Source organism: Mustela lutreola, chromosome 6, assembly GCF_030435805.1.
Source record: "Mustela lutreola isolate mMusLut2 chromosome 6, mMusLut2.pri, whole genome shotgun sequence".
In the NCBI taxonomy this organism is placed as follows: Eukaryota; Metazoa; Chordata; class Mammalia; order Carnivora; family Mustelidae; genus Mustela; species Mustela lutreola.
Window position 1 is genome coordinate 146,784,184 of NC_081295.1, and position 20,986 is coordinate 146,805,169.

At 49.1% G+C, this 20,986-nt stretch overlaps 1 protein-coding gene across 7 annotated transcripts in view; it reads left to right on the plus strand.

The window, feature by feature from the left end:
* Window positions 1-20,986, plus strand: part of JARID2 (jumonji and AT-rich interaction domain containing 2) — a 257,486-nt gene that overhangs the window by 177,197 nt on the left and 59,303 nt on the right. For all 7 annotated transcript variants that reach the window (XM_059179390.1, XM_059179391.1, XM_059179388.1 and 4 more), the window contains one exon: window positions 12,610-12,779. In XM_059179390.1, the coding sequence (XP_059035373.1) occupies window positions 12,610-12,779 (170 nt within the window). The remainder of the gene's footprint in view (window positions 1-12,609; window positions 12,780-20,986) is intronic.

Here is a 20,986-nt window from a genome sequence, read left to right on the forward strand (position 1 = left end):
TTATTTAATCATCTGGCTCATGAATGTTGAGAACGTCCCTTGTTGAAGGACCTTTGTTTTAGTTGTGGGGTCGCTGCCCATCTCCCCCATGCATCTGCCCTCCCCCGTTGCTTTCACGTTCTATTAGGATCGCTTAGAGCTTTGGGATTCTCACCCAGTTCTTCTGTTCTTTGCTCTTGGTCGTCCTGCCCTCTCTTTGGTCCTGCCCTTCCGGGAACATGAGTGGAACCAGGCAGTACTGAAGCAGAGCACCAGGTCCGTGGCCATGGCCCTCTTTGTGGGAAGGACGCGGATCTCATGGCTTGATCACTTCCCGTTTGTAGACCAGGAGAACAGGCTCCATGCAGCCCTGGGGATTCACGAAGGGCTTAACTGAACAGGAAGTCTTTCAGCCCTTTGGGGCTACTGAAGTGGTCCATGCGGCTGGGGTGTTTATCTTGAGTCTTCTCTAACAGATTAGACTTCCGTTTGTTTCCTGGAGCTAAGTGGGGGTCGGAAATTGTCAGGGAGTCGAGCTGCGTAGAGCGAAGAGCTGCGCAGAGGGAAGCCGACTAGTCTGTGGGCTACAGCATGGCGGGTTGGGGGGGTGGGGTTGTTTGGATTTCTGCACACTCCTGGTCCCTCTGCCAGGAGTTTCTCCTGCAGGCTTTGCTCAGATCCTGTGAAAGTCCACCGAGCTATTTCTGTAGTATCCTGGCAGAGACAAATATGAGATCTCGGAAAAGGAGCCATAAGTCACTCATCTTAGTAACAGCAGGGGTTTGTTGGTTAAATGGCTGGAAGAGAGATAAACATATTCGACAAGCTCCCCCGTGGTCAGAATGACATTCCTCTCTTGGAGAAGCTTCTATTTTGTGCTGTAAATGAGGTCTAGCCTGAGGACCTCTTCACCAGACCCTCCAGAGGATTCATTTCAGGCACCCACAGTTACGGTGGGCGGGTACGTGCCACAGATGTTCACTGTCTGCTGTCAATGGCTTCTGTGCACAGAGGTGGACTCTCTCCACGTGGTGTGTTCAGGTGAAGGCCCCGGGGTTCACACCTGCTCTGCCAGGTGGCTGGTGGGAGCGACTGGGAGGACTTTCATGCTGGAGAGCGGGACCTTATCTGAGGTCATGGACGGCTTTTGAGATCAAATGTCACAAGTTGTTGTTCGTAAGATGTGACGCGTGCGCCTCTCCTTCCCTCATTCCTCTTTACTGTTCTGGTTGAAGAGGTCACGGGGTTTGGTTCGAGTCTGCAGATGGCACTTGGAAAGATGTTTCTGCTTCCCAGCCTGACAAATGGTGACGCTGTGCAGCCTGGATTATGGGTGGACGCTCAGCATTGCGTGGGGGATATTCTAGGCATTGTTAGGAGGGTGGTTTTCCCGATTTTCCTGCCTTTGACTCCCTTTTGCCTTGTGTGTGTGTGTGTGTGTGTGTGTGTGTAATTTTTGAAAATCCCGGTATAGTTAACGTATAGTACGTACTAGTTTCAGGTGTACCACGCGGTGACTCAGCACTTGCTGCATCGCAACGGAGGATCCTTAATCCTCATTCCCTGTTACGCCCATTCCCCCACCTCAGTAACCACGAGTTTGTTCTCTGTGGTTAAGAGTCTGTTGCCTGGGTGCCCAGGAGGCTTAATTGGTTGAGTGGGTGGTTAGCTCTTGATTTGGGCTCAGGTAGTGACACCAGGCTTGGGCTCTGTGCCCCGTGGGGCGTCTGCTTGAGATTCTCTCTGCCTCTCTTGGCCCTGCTGCACAGGCTGTTTCTCTCTCTTTCAAATAAATCTTTAATAAAAAAAGAGTGTTCCTTGGTTTGCCTCTTTTTTCCCTTTTACTTAAATTCCACATGTGCGTGAAGTCATATGGTCTTTTGTCTTTCTCTGATTGACTTCCCTTAGCATTATGCTTTCTAGCTCCATCCATGATGCTGCAAATGGCAAGATTTCATTCGTTCGTAGAGCTGAATAATAATCCAGTTTATGTATACACCAGATCTTCTTGATGCATCTGTTGACCATCTTTTGCCTTCTTTGGATTGACATGGTTTCCTTGTTTTTCATGTAAATTCCCGTACCACTGACACGTCTCCTAGATTCATCATGGCAGCTGGCGGAAGCGCCACGAAGCCTAAGAGGAGGGGCTGCGTCTGGGATGCCGTCTGCGTCTGGATTGAGCCCCCGTTTCCTGGTGCAAGAATTTAGTGCCATTAATCCAGGATTACAAAGTACAAATAATAAGAAAGAGGGTACTTACTTGCCGTTTATATTCATTAGCCATTAGCAGATTCGTTAATTATGATCGTGGTTCCTCATCTTTAGGCAATTGTCGTAAGAGCCTAGACCTCTTTCATGAATGTTCAAGAAAATGCTCTTTTTCTTTTGTTCTCAAATAAATAAAACCTTTAAGAAATGGAGGGGAGGGGCACCTGGGTGGCTCAGGTCAGTTAAGCATCTGCCTTTAGCTCAGGTCATGATCCCAGGGTCCTGGGATCAAGTCCCCCATCGGGTTCCCTACTCAGTGGGGACCCTGCTTCTTCTGCCTGCCCCTCTGACAAAGCTTTAAATGTTCAAGAAGAGAGAATGTGTGAGGCGTAGTGAATCCTTTTATTACAGAGCAGGCTTCACTCAACATTTCAGGCGGGGAGAGCTTCAGTAACACCCCACACAGGGGTTGTGCAGGATTGTGTTTCGGCCTACTACATGAATTTCTGTCAGAGCCCGAAGAGGACTATTTTGGGCTCTGTCGTGAAGGAAACACTCAGACCGTGGTACATTACTTCAGTTTTGCTATATCTTTTCTTGGTGGTAAGAATCGCTTTGGGGGGAGGCATGTGTTTCTGAAGCCAGTCCTGCAGATTTTAGCCCTGGCGTACCTTTAGGATCTAGACAAGTGTTCATCCTGTTGCTTTCCTTACCCAGTGGCTGGTTTCTTAGCCAGCATCGTTAGTGTGGGTCTTAAAATTTGGTGAATGCCAGGGCTTATCCTAAATCCACCCAAATCAGAAGCCCTTCTCTGCCGTGGTGATCCCAGCAGGGGCATCTGAGGACTCTCTGTTGCCATCTCTTGGTGCTTGTCAGCTACTTCATGGGATTTCCAGTGGGCGAAGAAGTGGTGCAGGGTCCCTTTTCTATTTTTCCCCCTGTGCAGTAAGGCAGGTCTCAGTTAGCTGACATAACTACCTGAGAAGCCGAGGAACGTGGGAAGCCGAAGCATCTTCTGGATCGTTCTGGGACTAGTTCTGAGCATTGCCTTTGTGCTCTGGTGTGTCATGTGCTGGCGGAGTCAAGAAGTCTCCCTCACCACACGACCCCATCATGAGTGTTACTGGTGGGGAGTTCCTACAGGATTGACTGTGGTTGTACCCTTCAAAGGTTCCCACCGGGTGTTGTTTTTTAATGAATGAGTCGTGAAGCATTCTAAGAGGTCATTTTTTCATAGAATTTTCCTTATTTCCATGAAGGAAGAGAGGAAGTAAGACCGGATTCTTCCCTCACCGGGTGATGCACTCACTGTCCCTCCTGCAACCATCTCCTTCATCAGGATTCAGGGAGATTTTCTGGTCATTTGCAACTGGGTGTTGAGTAACCTCACATTGAGAAGATGCATGGGTTTTTGTTGAAATGTTTTAAAAACAAAATTGGCAGTGCTACTTCCAGACAGAGTGGAAAGGCAGATTAACATTTTAACTGGCTCCTTGAGTCTTTTAAAACTGAATGGACTTAGATAATTTGTTTGCACCTTGTAACTACAATATGTATCAGGAATTTCTTTGCCCAGGTCCTGGCTGGATTCCTAACTTCCATGTGGTATCCCAGGACTCTGAACCTTTTTGCTTCTGCTGTAAGATAGGATTTTTGCTCAGGATTGCTGTGAAACTTGTCTCCATAGAGAAAGAGCATTTGCAGCTCTTGGATCCTGGGGTTGGGGTTGAGGTTGGGTCCCTGATAAAAAGAAGGTTCTGGTGCCTGGCCTGGCAAAAGGTAGGCAGTTTTCCATAAGTGGTAAACCATAACACGTGGGACGTTTGTGACTGACAGAACAAAAGGGCTTTGTTGCCGCTTTAATTGTTGATTAATGATGATCCCTCTCAAATTTGACATGGTTGCTTTCTAGCGCACAAAAGAAGTCAGTGTCAAATATTTCCTTGATCACGACAGAGTCATGATCTCCAGGCTGTCCTTGGTTCTTTGACATTTCAAAGATTTTTTTTTTTAAAGCATAATTGCATAATTTCTAATTAATTGAATCAGAAGCTTCACTGCATGTTACTCTGTATACTGTTTGTGGGGGCTCTCCCCGCCCGCCTGACATTTATGTGCCTGAGTACTCTTTTTCTCAGGAAGCTGCTGTTCTGCATTGGCTTACTGGTAGTTAGTGCTGTTACTAAATTTTGATACTATCCTTTCTGTTCCCTAGTCCTTTCCTCTGAGCAAACACAAAGGCTCACTTTTTTCTTTTCTTTTCTTTTTCTTTTTTTTTTTTTAAGTAGGGTCCATGCCCAGCATGGATCCCAGCGCAGGGCTTGGAAATCAAGACCTAAATGAGTCCAGGGTTGGACACGTCACCCGACTAAGCTACTCAGGCGCCCCCACACTTTCCTTCCTTCTCTCTGCTTTCCAGTGCCTGCATTCTGAGGGAGTGTGGTACTTGGGAGCAATTGTATGACACTTGGGTTTACGGGCTTGCCTTCTCCTTGGGCACCCGGTGTTGTGATGAGTAGAGCGGATGAATGTGCGCGTATTTGCATCACGTTGGTATTCCTCAGGGTGTTTTTGGGTTCTGAAGGAAGTTGGGGTGTCACCCTACATGAGGGATTTTATTTATGATTGGAAAGGTGAGATCTTTTTTTTTTTTTTTTTAAAGATTTTATTATTTATTTGACAGACGGAGATCACAAGTAGGCAGAGGCAGAGAGAGGAGGAAGCAGGCTCCCTGCTGAGCAGAGATTCCCGATGCGGGGCTCTATCCCAGAACCCTGGGATCATGACCTGAGCTGAAGGCAGAGGCTTTAACCCACTGAGCCACTCAGGCGCCCCTGGAAAGGTGAAATCTTAAGCAGGTGTAGGATTATCTAACAGAATTGTGGAATGGTTTCTGGAATTGTACCATATAAAAAATGTATATATATTTTAACTTTCCTGCTCCCGCCTTCTGAAGTGCTAGGCAGGCAGTTTATCTCAGAATCTAGATGTTATCCCCTAATGAGCTGTAGTTAGAAACTCAGTGCTCCGAGTGGAGCCCTGCGGGCGTCGGGGAGATTGAGAGAACGTTCTGACTTCCCACTGGGCACGGGCAGAAAGTTGGGTATTTCTCATGTGGAGCTGTGAAGTCGCAGCCCCAAGGGGAATTTATTAAAGGAATTGCTGTGTTCAAGTTTTATAGATGAGGTCCAATGAGAGGGAGCTCGAAGGGGCTTCCATATTCTCCTTTCCACAGTGTGCCGCTGCGCCCCGCTCCCCCCGGCTTTAATGAAGGACTAGGAGGCCGGCCTGCCCTAGAGGGCGTCTCAGTAGAACGAGAGCCGGGGTTCTCAAACCCCCGTGCTTTCCTTTCTAACCCTCTGACGGAGCCAGACTTGGTGCACATTCCTTCTCAGGAAGGGGACCTCGACTCTGAATCGCTGCCTGTGTAACGTCACGGAGACAAATGCTGTAGGTATTTCCCGTCCTGTGGTTTTGAGCATCTCCGTCCTCTTGCATTAGTCGAGGAGTTAAAGCAAGGAACGAGGCCTGTGAAAACCAGTATGGTAGGAGCTCCAGAAACCCCATAAGGCGAGCATTCTCTGCAGTGTGCCTCTCCTCCCGGAGCCCGCTGACCTCCCTTTCCGGTCCCGAGCCGTCCTCACACCCTGGGGAAGCAAACGCTGCGGGGCAGCTCGGAGCAGGGTGGGAGGCAGGCGTAGAAGGGGGTATTCTTTTGGCAAGGCTTCTCTTTCCAGTTGCGGGGGATGAGTCCGTCTGTGCTGGCCTCCTGGTTCACTTGAGGATGTGTTTATTTTCTCTCTCCTCTCCAGGATGTTTACAGCCATCCTGTGTGGTTTGCCCACAACTGCACTTGCATTTGAATTTGGTGGGCAGCTTGCCCTGGGCAGGGGCTCTTCCCCCCGCTCAACCCCCCACAGTCCCCGTCACGCACACGCGCACACACATACACCCCTGATCTCTTTGAGTTGCTGCCAGGTTTGTAGTGTGTGTGTGTCTGGGGTAGAATAGAGTGGGTAATTATTTTGGGGATGGAAACACAGGAAATTTTTTTTTTTTTCTTTTTTTAATAGGCCTTTCAGCGAGTTGGCAAAGCGTCAGGCCCCACTCCCACCCCAGCACAAAGAGCACAGCCCTGTCGGTCATTTTGCGTTTGCCAGACACAATGTGTCTTTTTTTTTTTTTTTTTTTTTTTTTGAATGAACAGACCCTCCCCTCCCACCCATTCCTTGCTCTTTGTTTAGAATTGAGATGTAATCTAAGTAATTGGATTTTGCCAGCTTATGGTTTTCATATTGGAAAATTGAGTTAATAAAACGGTGTTTTGGCTGACACGCCCCTCCACAAGGGGCCAGCTGGGCATTTCTTTAAATCGCTCCTGCCTTCTCCAGCCGAGTCCTGCCCACACGCTGTGTCCTCCTTGGGTTGGTAAACGATCAGAAATTCTGGACAGAAATGGAACGTAATTAACCTAGAAATTGCTGTTGCTGTCGCCCTGTATTTAGGGCTGTCCTAGAGATGGAACACGCAGATAGCACTAAGCTGGTTAACTCCGTCCTGTAGATAAGGCCGGGAACCGGGACTGTCACCGCTGCCCCCTCGTGAGCCTCGTGAGCCTCCGAGGGCTCTGCCTGCACCATCCTTCGGCAGGAGGAGCCCCAGGAAGGCTTCTAACAAAGCAGAAAATATTTTGCATGAAACTTAGTTGGCTCGTCAGTGGCATTTCTTTGTAGGTGGTGTGTTGCTGCTTGTTAACCTTCTGAAGAGTGCCAATGTTTCTCTTGATCTGTTAATTCCCATAAAGTTACTTCAACTTTTTTTTTTTTTTAACCTAAATATGAAATACACTTGAAGATTAATTTGGGTAAAATTTTAAGTAATCAAGCAAAACATTCTTTTGGCTGTTGGCCATGCCAATTGAACCCCAAATGAGAGAAGTTTCGGGAGAAAAATAATGCCAGCTTTTGTGTGTAGCTCAGGGAGTTGTTGAAGGGAGGAGGGGGGAGGATGGAGGCCCCCACCGGAGCTCAGGCAGTGTGATCCCGCAGTACGCACGGCCTCCGTGTGCCTGTCCCACAGGCATGGGGCTGCGGCCGGACCCTCATCTTTGGTCCGGTGGATGCTGGCCCACGGACAGTTTGACGCATGGACCCACAGGGACATCGCACCTTGTGGTGGGATTGCCTCTTGTGCAGCACGGTGGTCGAGGTCCAGAACCAGACCTCACTTGGCTTCTTTTGGACGCCGCTGATGGTGAGCACATGGCAGGATTAACTAAGTGATGACCGTGGAAATGGCACAAATGGTGACCATGTGGGCAGATGCCTTGTGGATTCCTGTGAAATAGATCCGTAATGACACCGAATCCCGGCTGACCTTTGGGTAGACTTACAGAAGGATGGCTGGTCATTTTCCCTGGGGCAGAAACACACAGCTCTTCCTTTCCCCTTCCGTTTGGGTCTTGTTGAGGTCCACCCATCTCTCTCTGGCCCCTCTGGATAGCATTCATTGTGCCCCTCTGCTCCAAACACGTGGGTGTAACTGTGTGATTCCTCAGGATGGATGGTACAGCAGCTCAGGGTTCCTGCTGTGCCCTCCCTTCATGATGGAGGGTGTGTCTTGGAGGGCGTATCTTCTGTACCTGGTGACACCCGTTTGCAGGGGACACAGCAGTAGTGTCCTCTGCAGACCCTCCTTTGCCCTCAGAGGGCAGGGGGTGGAATTGGGCTTGAGGGGTTGGTCATGGGCAGTGTACTCACATTAGGACGGTTTGGTCCTTCCCTCCACATTGAAGACTTGTGAGCAGAGACGGTGAAAAGGTGACCTCCTTAAAAAGGAACAGGTCTGGAGTGTTCTTGTCATTGGATGACAGGAAACCAGCCATGGCAAGGTGAAGGGGAAGAGCGTTCCAGATGGAGAGAGCAGTCTCAAGTACGCATGATCTTTTGGGATATTTGCCTCTCTGTCTTAGGGTATGTATCTATCTCTCCATAGAATGACACTCAGAGATCAGATTAGTGGGTTGACGTTCCTCTCAGCACATTTTCTTTCCTCCTTTTTGGAACACTTGAGCTTAAATGGGATTCACCCCAGCAGGGTCGAGGTTTTGTTTTTGTTTTTGTCTCATGAGTGAATTGACGTGGGGCTCCCGGACCCAGGAGCTTCTAGAGAAAAGGCACTCCAGATGGCCTTGTCAGTGATGAGGCTGGCCCCACCCCCCACCCCCACTTGGACAGAGCATGATGGGACCAAGAAAACTCCGACCCAAGCACCAAGCATTTACCTTTTGGTCTTGCGTGTTGCCCTGCACCCAAGCTGCATATGGCCCCAGACAGGTCTCCCCCCATTCGGTTGATCGGTGTAGTGAGGATGATCTTGGCAAGATCCTTCCAAAATAATCTAAAGACTTTAGCTTTTAACATTTGTCTCAAACGCCAAACAAGTAGCAGGCTTGTATCTCTATTCTTTGAGCTTGCTGTTTGAATTTTTTAGTCCTTTACTTGGTGGACACCTACACATTCACACTGTGGATGGGCAGTGGTGTCGTGGTTTGACCCCGGACCACCTCTCCTCCCTCACCCCCACCCCAACCCTTGATCTTAATACACAGTAAATAAAATGGAAGCCTCTGTGTATTTATTCTTCTGTAAATCCATTTATTCATGTCTTCCTCTGCTGGTTTCAATCGGTTTGATCTGTTTAACTTGGCTCGCTGGAGAGTTTGCTTTAACTGGGTTTTCTTGACCTAAGGATGTACCTAGGTTTCTAGAAGGAAGCCTTCTGTAAGGGGAAACGCCTTCCTTGATCAGTTAATAAAACAAACAAGGGACTGCATCATGGTTTCGTCGACCCGTCTGGTTTGGGTGAGGAACACCCACGCCTTCTGTGCTTTCCGAATGCTGGCGTTGCTGTGGGTCCCCAGCGGGCAGTGGATGGCCATTTGGCCAACCCTGAAGGCCCCACATAGTGTTTTCCACTTGACCCCGGGGCCCCATATTCTGTCCACACCCTCTCGATGATTGGGAACAGTCTTTGTCCAAACAGTGTTGGCCTTTTTAGACATCTTCAGGCTGAGGAATGGAAAGGACCGTGCACGTGGTTGTGGGTAGCGTGTCAGCCGCTGGAAGGGGGGGGGTGAAGTAAATGCCCCCGGCGGTGGGTATACCTGCTGGCTGCTTCGGTGGGTGGCCTGTGTGGCCTGTGCCTCTGCTCCACAGAGATCCTTTCTCCCCGGCCTCTCCAGGTGGAGACACTCTGTATGTGCTTCATGTCTGGGAACCTGCCACCTCCTCCTTCTTTACTGACTGAAAGTAACATGCACTTATTTCCTCGTATCTGGCATTCTAGAATAAATTGCCTCAAACGTGCCCTGCACAGTGGAGCGGGCCGAGCGTGCTTACCCGCGTGGGTGTGGCCTCCACGCCGGGTCATCCAGACTCTCCTGTTGTGTGGGACCAGCAGGGCCCCGCCAGTACCTCTATAATCCTCCCAGGACTCTGCAGGATGAGAAGCCAAACCACAGACCTGCACTTTGTGCAAAAGAGAGAGTCTTCGGATACTGGTTTGTCTTGCAGCTCAGTCCCTGCTTTCATCTGGGTCTTGCAAACACTTTATCACTTGGGAGCTTGGCTTATTCTTTTAAGGGGTAATTTGTTTGCCTGCCATTTTTTAAATCTGTTAACGGCTTTATTTTTCATGCTTTCACCGAGCAAGTAAGTCATCAGGCAAAAAATGCCTTTTATTCGAACAGGGGTGGGAGCAGTTTATCCCCTGGGTCCCAGATTTGTGGAATATTTTCCCGCCTCGTGTGTGTGTGCGTGTCGGACTTCCATGCGGGCTCATGACGGGTGACGTTTGTTGTTGCTGACTTTTTAAAAAGCCGTGAGCGGCAGCCCACACGTTGCAGGCAGTACTTCTGTCCGGTTTCTTTAATGCTCAGAGTGAGAATTGGGTCCGATTAGTCGGGAGATGGGCGTGTTCCTGCAGTTGCCAGTTTAAAAGGATAAACTTGTCAGGTGGAATCCGAGGGCGAGGGGGCTTCTACTTTTCACAGGGAGGGGACTGTTGCTGGAGGGGCGGGGCAGTTCTGTGGGGTCTGTCCACCCGGATGGTGGCCTTCTGTTGTGGGGTTCTGGCTGGTGGGGATGCGGTAGTTGCCTCCTGCCTGCCCCTTCCTCCGGACGCCCTTGCTGCCTGCACCGGGGAGTTGAATGCAGAACTTGAGAAGGAGCAGCTAGAAAGGTCTAGTCACTCTGTCAAACTGTATAATGTCTGAGAGTCTAATAATAAGTTTGAGCTTAGCTTGCCCCCTCTTTTTTCATACCCCCCCCTGCCGTTTAGTCCTATTATAAAAATACCTGTTTGCAACTGATAGGAAGTGCAGAGGGAGAAACATAACCAAACTCACCAACTCAACCAGACTCAACAGCCGTGATCCCTGCAGTCTGAGAAGCACCCTTGTGCTGTCTCAGTCTCCCCTCTGTCCTCCCTCTCCATCTCCGTCTGGTCCTTCAGCATCTCCCCCTAGAGGGCCCTCCTCTGGGCTTGGTGGCTTGTCCTCTGTCATGTGTGTGGGGTATGCGGGGCAGTCCGTTGGTTACAAAACTCTTTTGTTCTCCATAACAGGGGGACAGTGGTGTTGCCCCATTCTCTTACCCTTTTAATATCTGGGAGTTTCCCTTAAAGTTGTTGAATTCTTTGCTGATAGCTTGCGAATGTGGCTGCTTCACTGTGGCTCGTCCTGGGTTCGCAGGAGCTTGTGATTAGCCATGATGTTTGTGGGTGTCAAGGACCGCAGGCTGCCCGGTAGATCAGGAGTGGGGGTGTTGTCTCCTTTTTGAGCAAACGTTAGTTGGTACTGGGCTTGTCATCTGTACGGTGGTGTTTCTTGTAGGGTTGGGAAGGGAGGCAAGAGTAGAGACTGGTCAGGACAAGGGGAGGTGAAAGGTTTTTTTAGTTTCTTAGTAGAAAATAGAGGGTGTGTTTGAGTGTGTGTGTGTGTGTGTGTGTGTGTGTGTGTTTTGCTGTACTAGTTTGTTAAATACCAGAATGTCGATTTAATACCTGGAGGTATTGAGTCATCAACCATTTCAGGTACAACAGTTACTGTTTTATGTAATTCTGACAATAGTTAAACGAAGATTTGTTTGTGTTTTACTAATCTCTGTGGTGTTCTTTTAACATTCATTACTCAAAGCTGTTTGGCAGGGGCCAAACACAGGGATTGATTCGGATTTGGATTCTGACACATCCCTGTGCCATGGGGCTGCCTGGTGGGTTCTTCTCTCTTGGTTTTTTTTCCCCTTTCCTGGCCCTCAAATCCTGTTTGTTGAGCGTCTTTATGAGCAGGGCTGGCCAGAAGGTCTAACCTGCGGGTTCTTGCCCTCAGAAATACCTGCCACTCCCCTTGTGAATCGATCTTTGCAGTGAAGAAAGAGCTGATTGAGGTCATCCGTGATAAATGTCAGGTTGGTTACTCATAAACTAAAAATGAAGTAGTATTCTTCCGTGGAAGCAGGGAAATTAATAACTGGCGGCTGCAGTGCTAGGTAGGAAGTGAAGAAGGCTTTCCAGGCCTCGTCAGGGTTCCTGATAGAAAGGACCAACTTCGTTGATGGAGAGCAGAGAAGGAGAGAAGTGTTGTGATTTGTAGACACCGCAGTTCAACGGGAGGGGTCGGTTGTGTCAGGGAGGAAGCCCGACAGGGGAGATTCAGGGCCTGGTTTTGGAAGCCCTGACTGGATGAAGTTTGGATTTCAGCTGTAAGCAGAGGGTACCCAGAATTTGTATTTCGGGTGGACTAGAGAAATCGATTTTTCCTGCATGGTCAGCTTTCATTCATGTAACGAATTTGTGTGGCTGGATTGGGGTCAGAAGAGATTGGAGGTGGGGAGGCTGCTTCCTCGGGGGGCTGCAGACAGGGTCAGTGGTGTGCAGGCGGTTGGGGGCAGGGGCCTGGTGTAAGGGCACGAATGAAGGGAATCGTGTGTGTTGGTGACAGGACCCTGTTGAAGCAGACGCTGCTGGATACTTGTGGCAGGGTGATTTGAGTGTTTGTCATAACTCCGGACTTAATTTAAAACTAAAAAAGCCATTCATTAATCCCCTGTCCTCAAAGGCCACATGTGGTGTTGGAAATGCCTGGCCCACACGTGGTTCGTGCAGGCACACTCAGAGCGCCCATTTTATATCCGTGTGTAAAACATAGCCTTTTAACCAAATTTATGGTCCTCTGCAGCAGGCCTGGGGTTCATGAGAGTGTGAGAGATAGAGAACCTTAATTAGAAAGAGTTTGCTTGAATCAGGGTCTTTTTTTTTTTTTTCCCCCCTGCCTCTCGTGTCCTGACTTAATGGCCACACGTAGATCTATACCCTCCAATCTCTGCCTAATTCATTTTTAATTCTCCTTTGCTTTTCCAGGCCCAGGCTGCAAGCACAAAGGAAGTTTGCTCAGTCTCAGCCGAACAGCCCTAGCACAACTCCGGTCAAGGTAGTGGAGCCATTGCTGCCCCCTCCAGCTACTCAGATTTCTGACCTCTCTAAAAGGAAGCCCAAGACAGAAGACTTTCTTACCTTTCTCTGCCTTCGAGGTGAGACCGTGTCCCCTGTCCGCTGGGGAGGAGGAACCTAGTTGCAAGAAAAGGGAAGACGGTTCGCAGGAGTTACATGTTCTCTGTGGGACGTGCCCAGTGCGGTGAGGGGAAGGGGCTATTGGAGCCTTCCTCTTTCTCCTTTTATTATCATTTGACACTTAAGTCCCCTTTCTTGGCTTCTTTACAGTGTCTCGGATCATAGTTTCTTTCTTTTTTTTAAAGATTTTATTTATTTGACAGAGATCACAAGTAGGCAGAGAGGCAGGCCGGGAGTCGGGGAGTAGGTTCCCTGCCGAGCAGAGAGCCCAATGCGGGGCTCGATCCCAGGACCCTGAGAGCATGACCTGAGCCGAAGGCAGAGCCTTTAACCCACTGAGCCACCCAGGGGCCCCAGTTTCTTTCTTTCTTTAAAGATTTTAAATATTTGACACACAGAGAGAAAGATCACAAGTAGGCAGAGAAGCAGGCAGAGAGAGGGAGGGGGGAAGCAGGCTCCCTGCTAAATAGAGAACCTGATGCGGGACAGGACCCTGGGATCATGATCTGAGCTGAAGGCAGAGGCTTTCACCCACTGAGCCACTCAGGCACCTCTAGATTGTTGTTTCTCTAGCTTTACTGTTACAACCTGACTTGTCCCCATTCCCCTTCCAGAACTCCACTGCCCCCACCGCACACGTGCTTTGCCAACACAGGGTTTGTCCTGTGACCTACACCCCCCCGCCCTGCCCCTAGGGCATGTGAGTGGAGATTGTCTCCTTTGCTCAAGTGTTGTAAAGCCTGTCATAAGTCACACCGAGTGAGCTTCACACTTTCCCTGTACTACTCTGGGAAGAGTTTAGGCAATAACTTCCAAGTATAGTTGACCCTTGGATGACGTTGGTTTGAAAAGCCCCAGGCTCCCTTCCGTGTGGGTGGTTTTGTTTTGTGTCACATTAAATATAGCAGGGTGTGTACTTTCTCCTCCTCAAGATTTTCTCAATAACCTTTTCATTTCTCCAGCTTTATTACAAGAACACAATATATAATCCACGTGGCATACAACATATGTGTTAAGCCTGTTAATGTTATGGGAAAGTCTTGTGGTCGACAGTAGGTTGTATAACTAGTTAAGTTTTGAGGGAGTCATAAGTTACACAGGGATTCCAACACCCCTACCTAACCCCTACATTGTTTGAGGTTCGACTGTATATAAATGGTGAAAATAGTGGTCCCTATATGTGAACAGGACTGAGGAACAGAATGCAAGATGGAGGCTCACGTTTTTCAATAAAGGTTGAGTTTGGATTTGCACGGTCTGACTCGGGAAACTGGCTGCTGCTACAGGCACTAACTTCATCACAGTTGTTGAAGAAGGTGCGAGATTGTCAGAGAGCCTCTTACGGCCATGGCAGGTGCAGAGAAGTGTTGGAGTAGAGAAAGCTGTGGACATGGAGGTTTCCTCTGGTGAGGTTCGTTGACAGAAAGGGAGTGAGAGGTCGAGGTCTTTGCTGTGGGTCATTTTGGGGGGAAGACGGGGCTTGAGGGTTAGAATTCTGTGCTTGAAAAAAAAATAGTTTTATGAAATAACTTACCGCAAGATTTCAGTAGGATAGAATTTTTTCTTTCCTAGATTACTGGAGAATTCCCACCCTGTACCCCATCACTCCTTATTAACACATTAGCGTGTATTTTCTTAAAATAAGGACATTCTTCCAGAATGATCCAAATCAAAAGATTGTCAGTGATCTGTCCCTCCTGTTCACAAGCTCTCTTCTCGGGCTGGCCTCCGATGCCCCCGAGAGAGGCTCCAGTTTAGAGCGGGAAGATCTAGGTCCCAGTTGGGCGTTTTGTTTTTTCTTTTTCTCTTTTCCTTTTCTTCCTTTTTCTCGTTCTTTCGTTCTTTCCTTTCTTTCTCAGTTGGGCATTTTTAATGGTCTTCCTCTGGAGCAGGTGTCGGTTCTCTTCCCCCCCACCAGTCTTTGTCTTGGACTCTTGGAGATTATGGGCCACTTGTTTTGTGCAGTGGCCCTCCATTCAGGTTATCGAGTGTTTCCTCATCATTAGATTCAACGTTGGTGTTTTTGGCAGTGTTTCGTGGGAGGTTCTTTGAAACCCCCTATTCCATTTCTTATCAAACACTACTTAGTTTTTGAAAATCTGTATGGGCTTGATTCTTATTTCATTCCAAGGGTCATAATCCATTTTTTAAAAGTACATTTTGGGATGCCCTGGTGGCTCAGTCAAGCGTCTGCGTCTTGATCCTGTCTCAGGTCTTGATCTCGTAGTTGTGGGTTCGAGCCCCACCTTGGGCTTCACAAGTGGGTGTGGAGCCAATTACAAAATATCCACACGTGTGTGTGTGTGTGTGTGTGTGTGTGTGTGTGTGTGTTGATTGAGATAGATATAGATATAGATATTTTTTTCCAACTGAAGTTGAAGTTTTTTCTGTCTGCCTGCCTCCATCATGGGGCTCACAACTCCAAGACTGAGTCATGTGTCCTACTACCTGAGCAGCCAGACACGCCTCTCTTGCTCTGTTTTGATGTTCAGATTGTGCCATATCTCCTCCGTGCAGCGCCTCTGAGCTGGCTTCTTTGTCCTTTTTGCCCTGTCCCTGTCTTCCTTCCAGCCTTGCTTCTGGGCCCAGCCCTGCTCCAGGCTCATCCTCCTTTCGCTTTCTGAGCTCTGGGACCAGCCATTTCTCCAAGGAGCCATGGTCTGGGCCTGCAATGTGCTCTTCGCTAGAGTGCCCTTTATCGTAGGTACTCTGTGAATGCGGGCTCTGTGTGTGTGTGTGTGCGCATGTGCGCGCGCGCCTGCGTGCACAGGAACGTGTGTGTGTACAGATGTACACATGTGCTCAGTTAGCATATCTACATGTTGGTCCACTTTTGTGAATTTGCACTGATAACCTCTGATTTCAGTTCAACATCTGTGGGTGCATTCTGGTTTTCTTCCTTTCCACATTAAAGACCGAGAAATCTGGCTCTAGTCATCCCTAGTGGATTTGTTCATTTGATCAGTTTTTTCCAGCATAAACCACACACACACACACACACACACACACACACTCTCTGCTGCTGCCCTTTCCTCCGCCACATGGACCCCTTGTGACCTTGCTTGGCTCTGCCACTCTTGATTGGGCTGCCTATCTCCCCCCCGCGTTGGCTCTGACACCCTAACTGAGGCCACAATCGTTACTCCCCCTTCCTCCCTCCCTGGTCTCCCTCTCGCCGATTTGCTTTAGGAATGACACCTCAAAGAAAGGAAAGTGAGGAGTTCTCATTCATGTTGGACATAATGGGCTATTGAACGTTCTCTTGGCCTGTACCAAGGGGCGGTGAGGCAGGTGGCTCATCTCTGTGGTTTTGCAGAGCTCCCTGCTGAGATTCTAGAGTGCCCAGGGGTCTAGGGTGAAGATGGAGCGGAATGTGTGGGGCCCAGAGGAGAAGCTTGCATGCTGTGGTGTCTGTGAAAGAAAAAGTGGGGACCATGACCAGCGAGCCATGCCGGGCTGTCACCTGTTCACGGAGAGACTGTGGGACGAGGTGCCGGGAGGAAGGGCTTTGAGTTAAAGCAGTCTCTGAAAGGGTTAACTGGGTCACCAGCAGCATGTTCAGGGAACCCTGCTTCTGTTCCCTTGGTCACACGTGGCATCTTAGTGCTATTGGAGCTGGATTTTACTTGGAGCCTTGACTCCTGTTTGCTTTTCTTTAGGGAAAGCCTCACTGGTCCTGTTTCATTAGGATTCCAGAAAGTTGGCTCCTGAGAACTGAAGTTAGGAAGGGCTTTGCTGTGGAGCGGGTGGGACTCCGTTTTTAGAGAGGAATTTGTGCCGTGTGCACCCGTATAGACATTATTTTTAAAAAATGCCTCTGTAGAGAGGCACGGTGATTGCTTCTGTAAATGGCATCCGGCTTTGACGTTTCATGGCTCTAGATAAAAGAGAACCAGGTCAGAAGATGACCACAGTGTACTTTGCATTGTGGGATGGAACAAAGGCTTGAGTAAGCGAAGTCCAGGAGGTGTGTTTAAAACAATTGTGTAAAAATGCTCTGAGCTTTGGAAATTTCTGAGTTTATGAGCCGGGCAATAAAATAAGTTTTGTTGTTTGGCTTTTGCTGTTAAACTGGATTGATCTGACATACAGTACTGTACTCTTTCTCCTATAATTTCTTGACTACAGGTGTTTAAAAAAAAAAAAATCCGAGTCATCTTTAGCTTTATTTCTTTTTCTTTTCTTTTTCTTTTTTTTTTTTTTTTTTAAATCATGTTTTTGTGAAGTCAGAAATGCTTAACCTGATTTGGCTTCAAAAGCCCCCAAATGATAGGTGATTCCTCTATGGTGCCTTGCCAGTCTTGGGAATGGGGTGGGTCTGGGGGTATAGGAATGGCACAGTTGAGAATGTGATTGTTTGAGCCAATTAAAACTCCTTGTTTGATGTGGACAAGGGTTAAACAGATCCCTGATGTAGTGGTACATCAGTGGTTTTCTTAGTATTTGAAGTTAAGAAAAATACGGTGTTGAACTTTTGTTTTTGGTCAGGGAACTATTCCATATTTCTTCAGGGAACGTCAGCAGAAAAGATGGGGGTAGGAGGCAGAATAATAATCTAAAATACCTTCCCTCTGGTCTCTCAGAGACAACCACTGGTAACCATCTCTGTGATGCAAATATTCCTGAGCCTTCCCTGTGTGTGTGTGTGTGTGAGAGAGAGAGAGAGAGACAGACAGACAGACAGAGACATGTGTCCCCCCTCCCTCTGCGAACCCCACCTCTCTCCCAGTCACTGTGTATTCTGGTTTTCCTGCTGAACAGCATCCCATAAATACTGGGACCATTTTGTGGGTGTCTTGTCACTTAGCAGGTTCCTTGTTTGTGCTCAGACGTATTTGGGACTTTCTGCAATCAGCGGCTGCCAACACACGTCCTTAGGCCTCTGCCCTGACTGCCTCCTGTTCTCTGAAGTTGGCAGCCAGGAATGCGACCTGCGTTCTAGTGCTTTCTTCTTGGGTTGCGGATTCCAGACCACAGAGAGCTTGTCAGAGTCCCCCAAACTCCAGGTTCCTCAGAGCTCCATTTGCTCCCTCAGTTTGGGTGACGACTGGCGCTGTTCGGGGTAAAAATCAGCTTTTAATAAGCAGCTTATTTACACGGGAGGAGAGTCTGGCTGCAGAAGTAATGAGTCCGATCAGGTGGACTGTCCATTCCCAACCTCCTGAGATCCCAAGACCATGCCTTCTCCCCACAATTCCATCAGATATCTTGGTGGTAGGTGGGGACTCTTTGGGCCATTACTGACCCCGGGAGTAGCGTGTATATGGAAACACGCCAGCCAGCCAGTCAGGTTCAGAAGCCTAAGTGATTAAAAAAAAAATCTGCTTCCAGGCCCTCAGAGACCTCTCAGCTCAGCTTGGCAAGGTGCTCTCTCTCCTTTCCCATTTCTAAAATTTCTAGAGGAAGTGAACGTGGATTGAGCCTTGCGACGGGGCTGGAAGTGTTTGCCTGCGGTGTATTCATCTTTTTTTTTTTTTTTTTTTTTAAAGATTTTATTTATTTATTTGACAGAGAGAGAGATCACAAGTAGGCAGAGAGTCAGGCAGAGAGAGAGAGAGAGAGAGAAGCAGGCTCCCGCTGAGCAAAGAGCCCGATGCGGGGCTCGATCCCAAGACACTGAGATCATGACCCGAGCTGAAGGCAGCGGCTTAATCCACTGAGCCACCCAGGCGCCCCTGGTGTATTCATCTTGAAGGAGCGACTTCGAAGGGGGGTCTGCGTGTCTCCTGCCGGAGGCGCAGTTAGTATCTTCGCCTGGTTCCCTCCAAGAAGGGGCCATGCGTCGTGTGCCGTGCCCAGTGATGGGTGCCATGCCCGTTCCTCTGCTTTCCCTAATGAGTTGGATCATCTTCCCTTTGTTCTGACTATGATTATTAACAGATTAAAAAGCTTAGCACAGTAGAGCAGTGGCAGGTTAAATGCTGCAAACAAGGAGGATTCCCAAAGGGGATTCTTAGAGAGAGAGACAGACAGACAGACACACACACGCAGGCGCGCGCGCACACACACACACACACACACACACACACGGTGGGGAGGGTGTCACATAGAACATCACAGACCTGCCTGGTGCGGAGAGGTCTCTTGCGTGGGGTGGGCAGTGTTCTTGGTCAAGGAGCACCATGGCCAGCCTTTGTGCGAAGCAGCACTTTCTGTCTGGGGACTCGCCTGCCTTTTGTTTCTAGAGTCTTACAGACTCTTCAGTGATCAGCTGTCATTCAGTTGCTAATTAATTCACCGGGCCCTCTGTGGAACTCTTTTTATATGCTAGACACCTAGAAAACAGATTAGGAACACCAAAGCGGAGAGGCTCACAGTGAACCTGTGGAAGATGCCAGGGTAGATGGGTGCGGAGGGCGCACCAGGAGGAGGGAAATGCCATCTGGCAAAGGAAGGAGCACTGGAGCCGGCTTTGTGAGCGTGGGGGGTGCGGTGGGGGTGCGGTGGGGGTGGCCCCTGTTGAGGCACGGAAGGGCCCCAGGTGCATGCCGGGAAGTGTGCGCTGTGTTGTCCACTCCTGGGGGCCTTGGGCTACATATTTGGGTCCCAGTGGGGTTCTGCAGCTGACAGGGTGCTGTACAAGGCCAGGACATTTCAGAAGGTGAATGCTGGCTGGCAGCTGGGGGGAAATGGCTTGAGGCTGCAGAGGGGCCCGCTGTCCCTCCACCATCCTAGTTTGGGGACAGTTATCCAAGGATCCAGCCGTAGGCCTAGAATGTCCTATCCCTGGCAGGCCCTCCATCTGCAGTAAGCCTATTTCGGGTGGTTTCTATGTGCCCAGTCCTTTCAGTTTCCCCGAGGGGAAGAGGCAGGATTTGAGATTTAGGAAGGAACCTTCTGAAAGACCAGCAGAACAGACAACCCCCCCACCCCCACCCCCCTTCAGGGGGCTTTCTCTGAGGACAGTGGCCAGCTTTGTTTACAGGGAGCACACAGGTAGATAGAGGACTGACCTTCGGTATTGAGAACGATAAATTGTAAGTAGGGCACATGCAGAAAGCCTGGGGTGGTTTAGAGGTCATAGAATGAAAGGGGATTAACCTGCTAAAAAGCAATTAAGCAGTCCTCCAATTGCAAGGAACACTTCAGCACTAATAATGAACTTCGTGGAGCAAAATGGGAATGCGGTTACATTATACGAGTTCTTTGGGGAGGAAGGCGCATTGCCACAGTGGTACACAACTTTTTTTGATGGCTCCTTCGGAGAGGCGTTGCATCTTAATTTTTGAGGGCTTATAGCAGAGGGGAGGAAGCAGGGTCCAGGATGCTATTCACAACTGTCTTGAGAGCTAAAGGGGCTACCTTCTCTTTTCTCCAGATCAGACCAGCCTTTCTATCCTTGGTTTTCCAGCGGAGTCCATGTAAACGTGGCTGAGTTCTGCTGAGCAAACGATTTGTTTGCCAAGATCGTTGATCAGGCTAGTTGGGAAGAAATATGAAACCATGGCATTCTTCCGCACCAAGGAGGGGAAAGATGGATCCCTTTTAATCGCTCTGTGACCTTCATCAGTTGTTCAGATTCCAAGACATTTTGCTCAGAGGGCTGGCCCGGCGCGAGGCTTTGCCCTCCCTGACAATAAAGCAGGCTTGCTCTTCCCCACCGCTGGCTGCTGGCACTGAGTCAGTGGTATTCCGCACAATCGTCTCTGGCCTTCTCCTTTATTTCTAGAGATTCTGAAATCCATTTAGTGAAGGTAGATGGGGTGGTGGAGACTTTTTTAGTCGGGACCGTCCTGTTTTGTTTGCTGGTGAGCAACCTTTGCTGGCGAGCAGCCTTTGCTGGCTGCCGAGGCATCAATGTTCTGAGATCACTCAAGTCCTAAAGAGGAACGTTGTGTGGCGGAGGAAGTCGGGAAGGGGTTATTTCCGTGAACAGTAAAGAGTTCAGGGGGCTGACCATTTCTCAGGGGCTGAGTAGCAGGGGTGATGGATTTCTTACTGGAGATACCGTGTCTTCTGTTGGGGCCTGGAAATTGACACTTCTTCCCGTAATTTACATGGGTGGTGTCCTGGCTTCCCTCTCCAGCCTCCCACCTCTCACGAAGTCCCCCTATATTAATTTTCACAGTCTGCGTATCCCCCAGGCAAGGTGACTCTGCCTTCAGCATTCGGTGTCTGTTAGGATTTGTGGATGTTTCGCATGATGAAGAGAGCACAGACTTCCGTG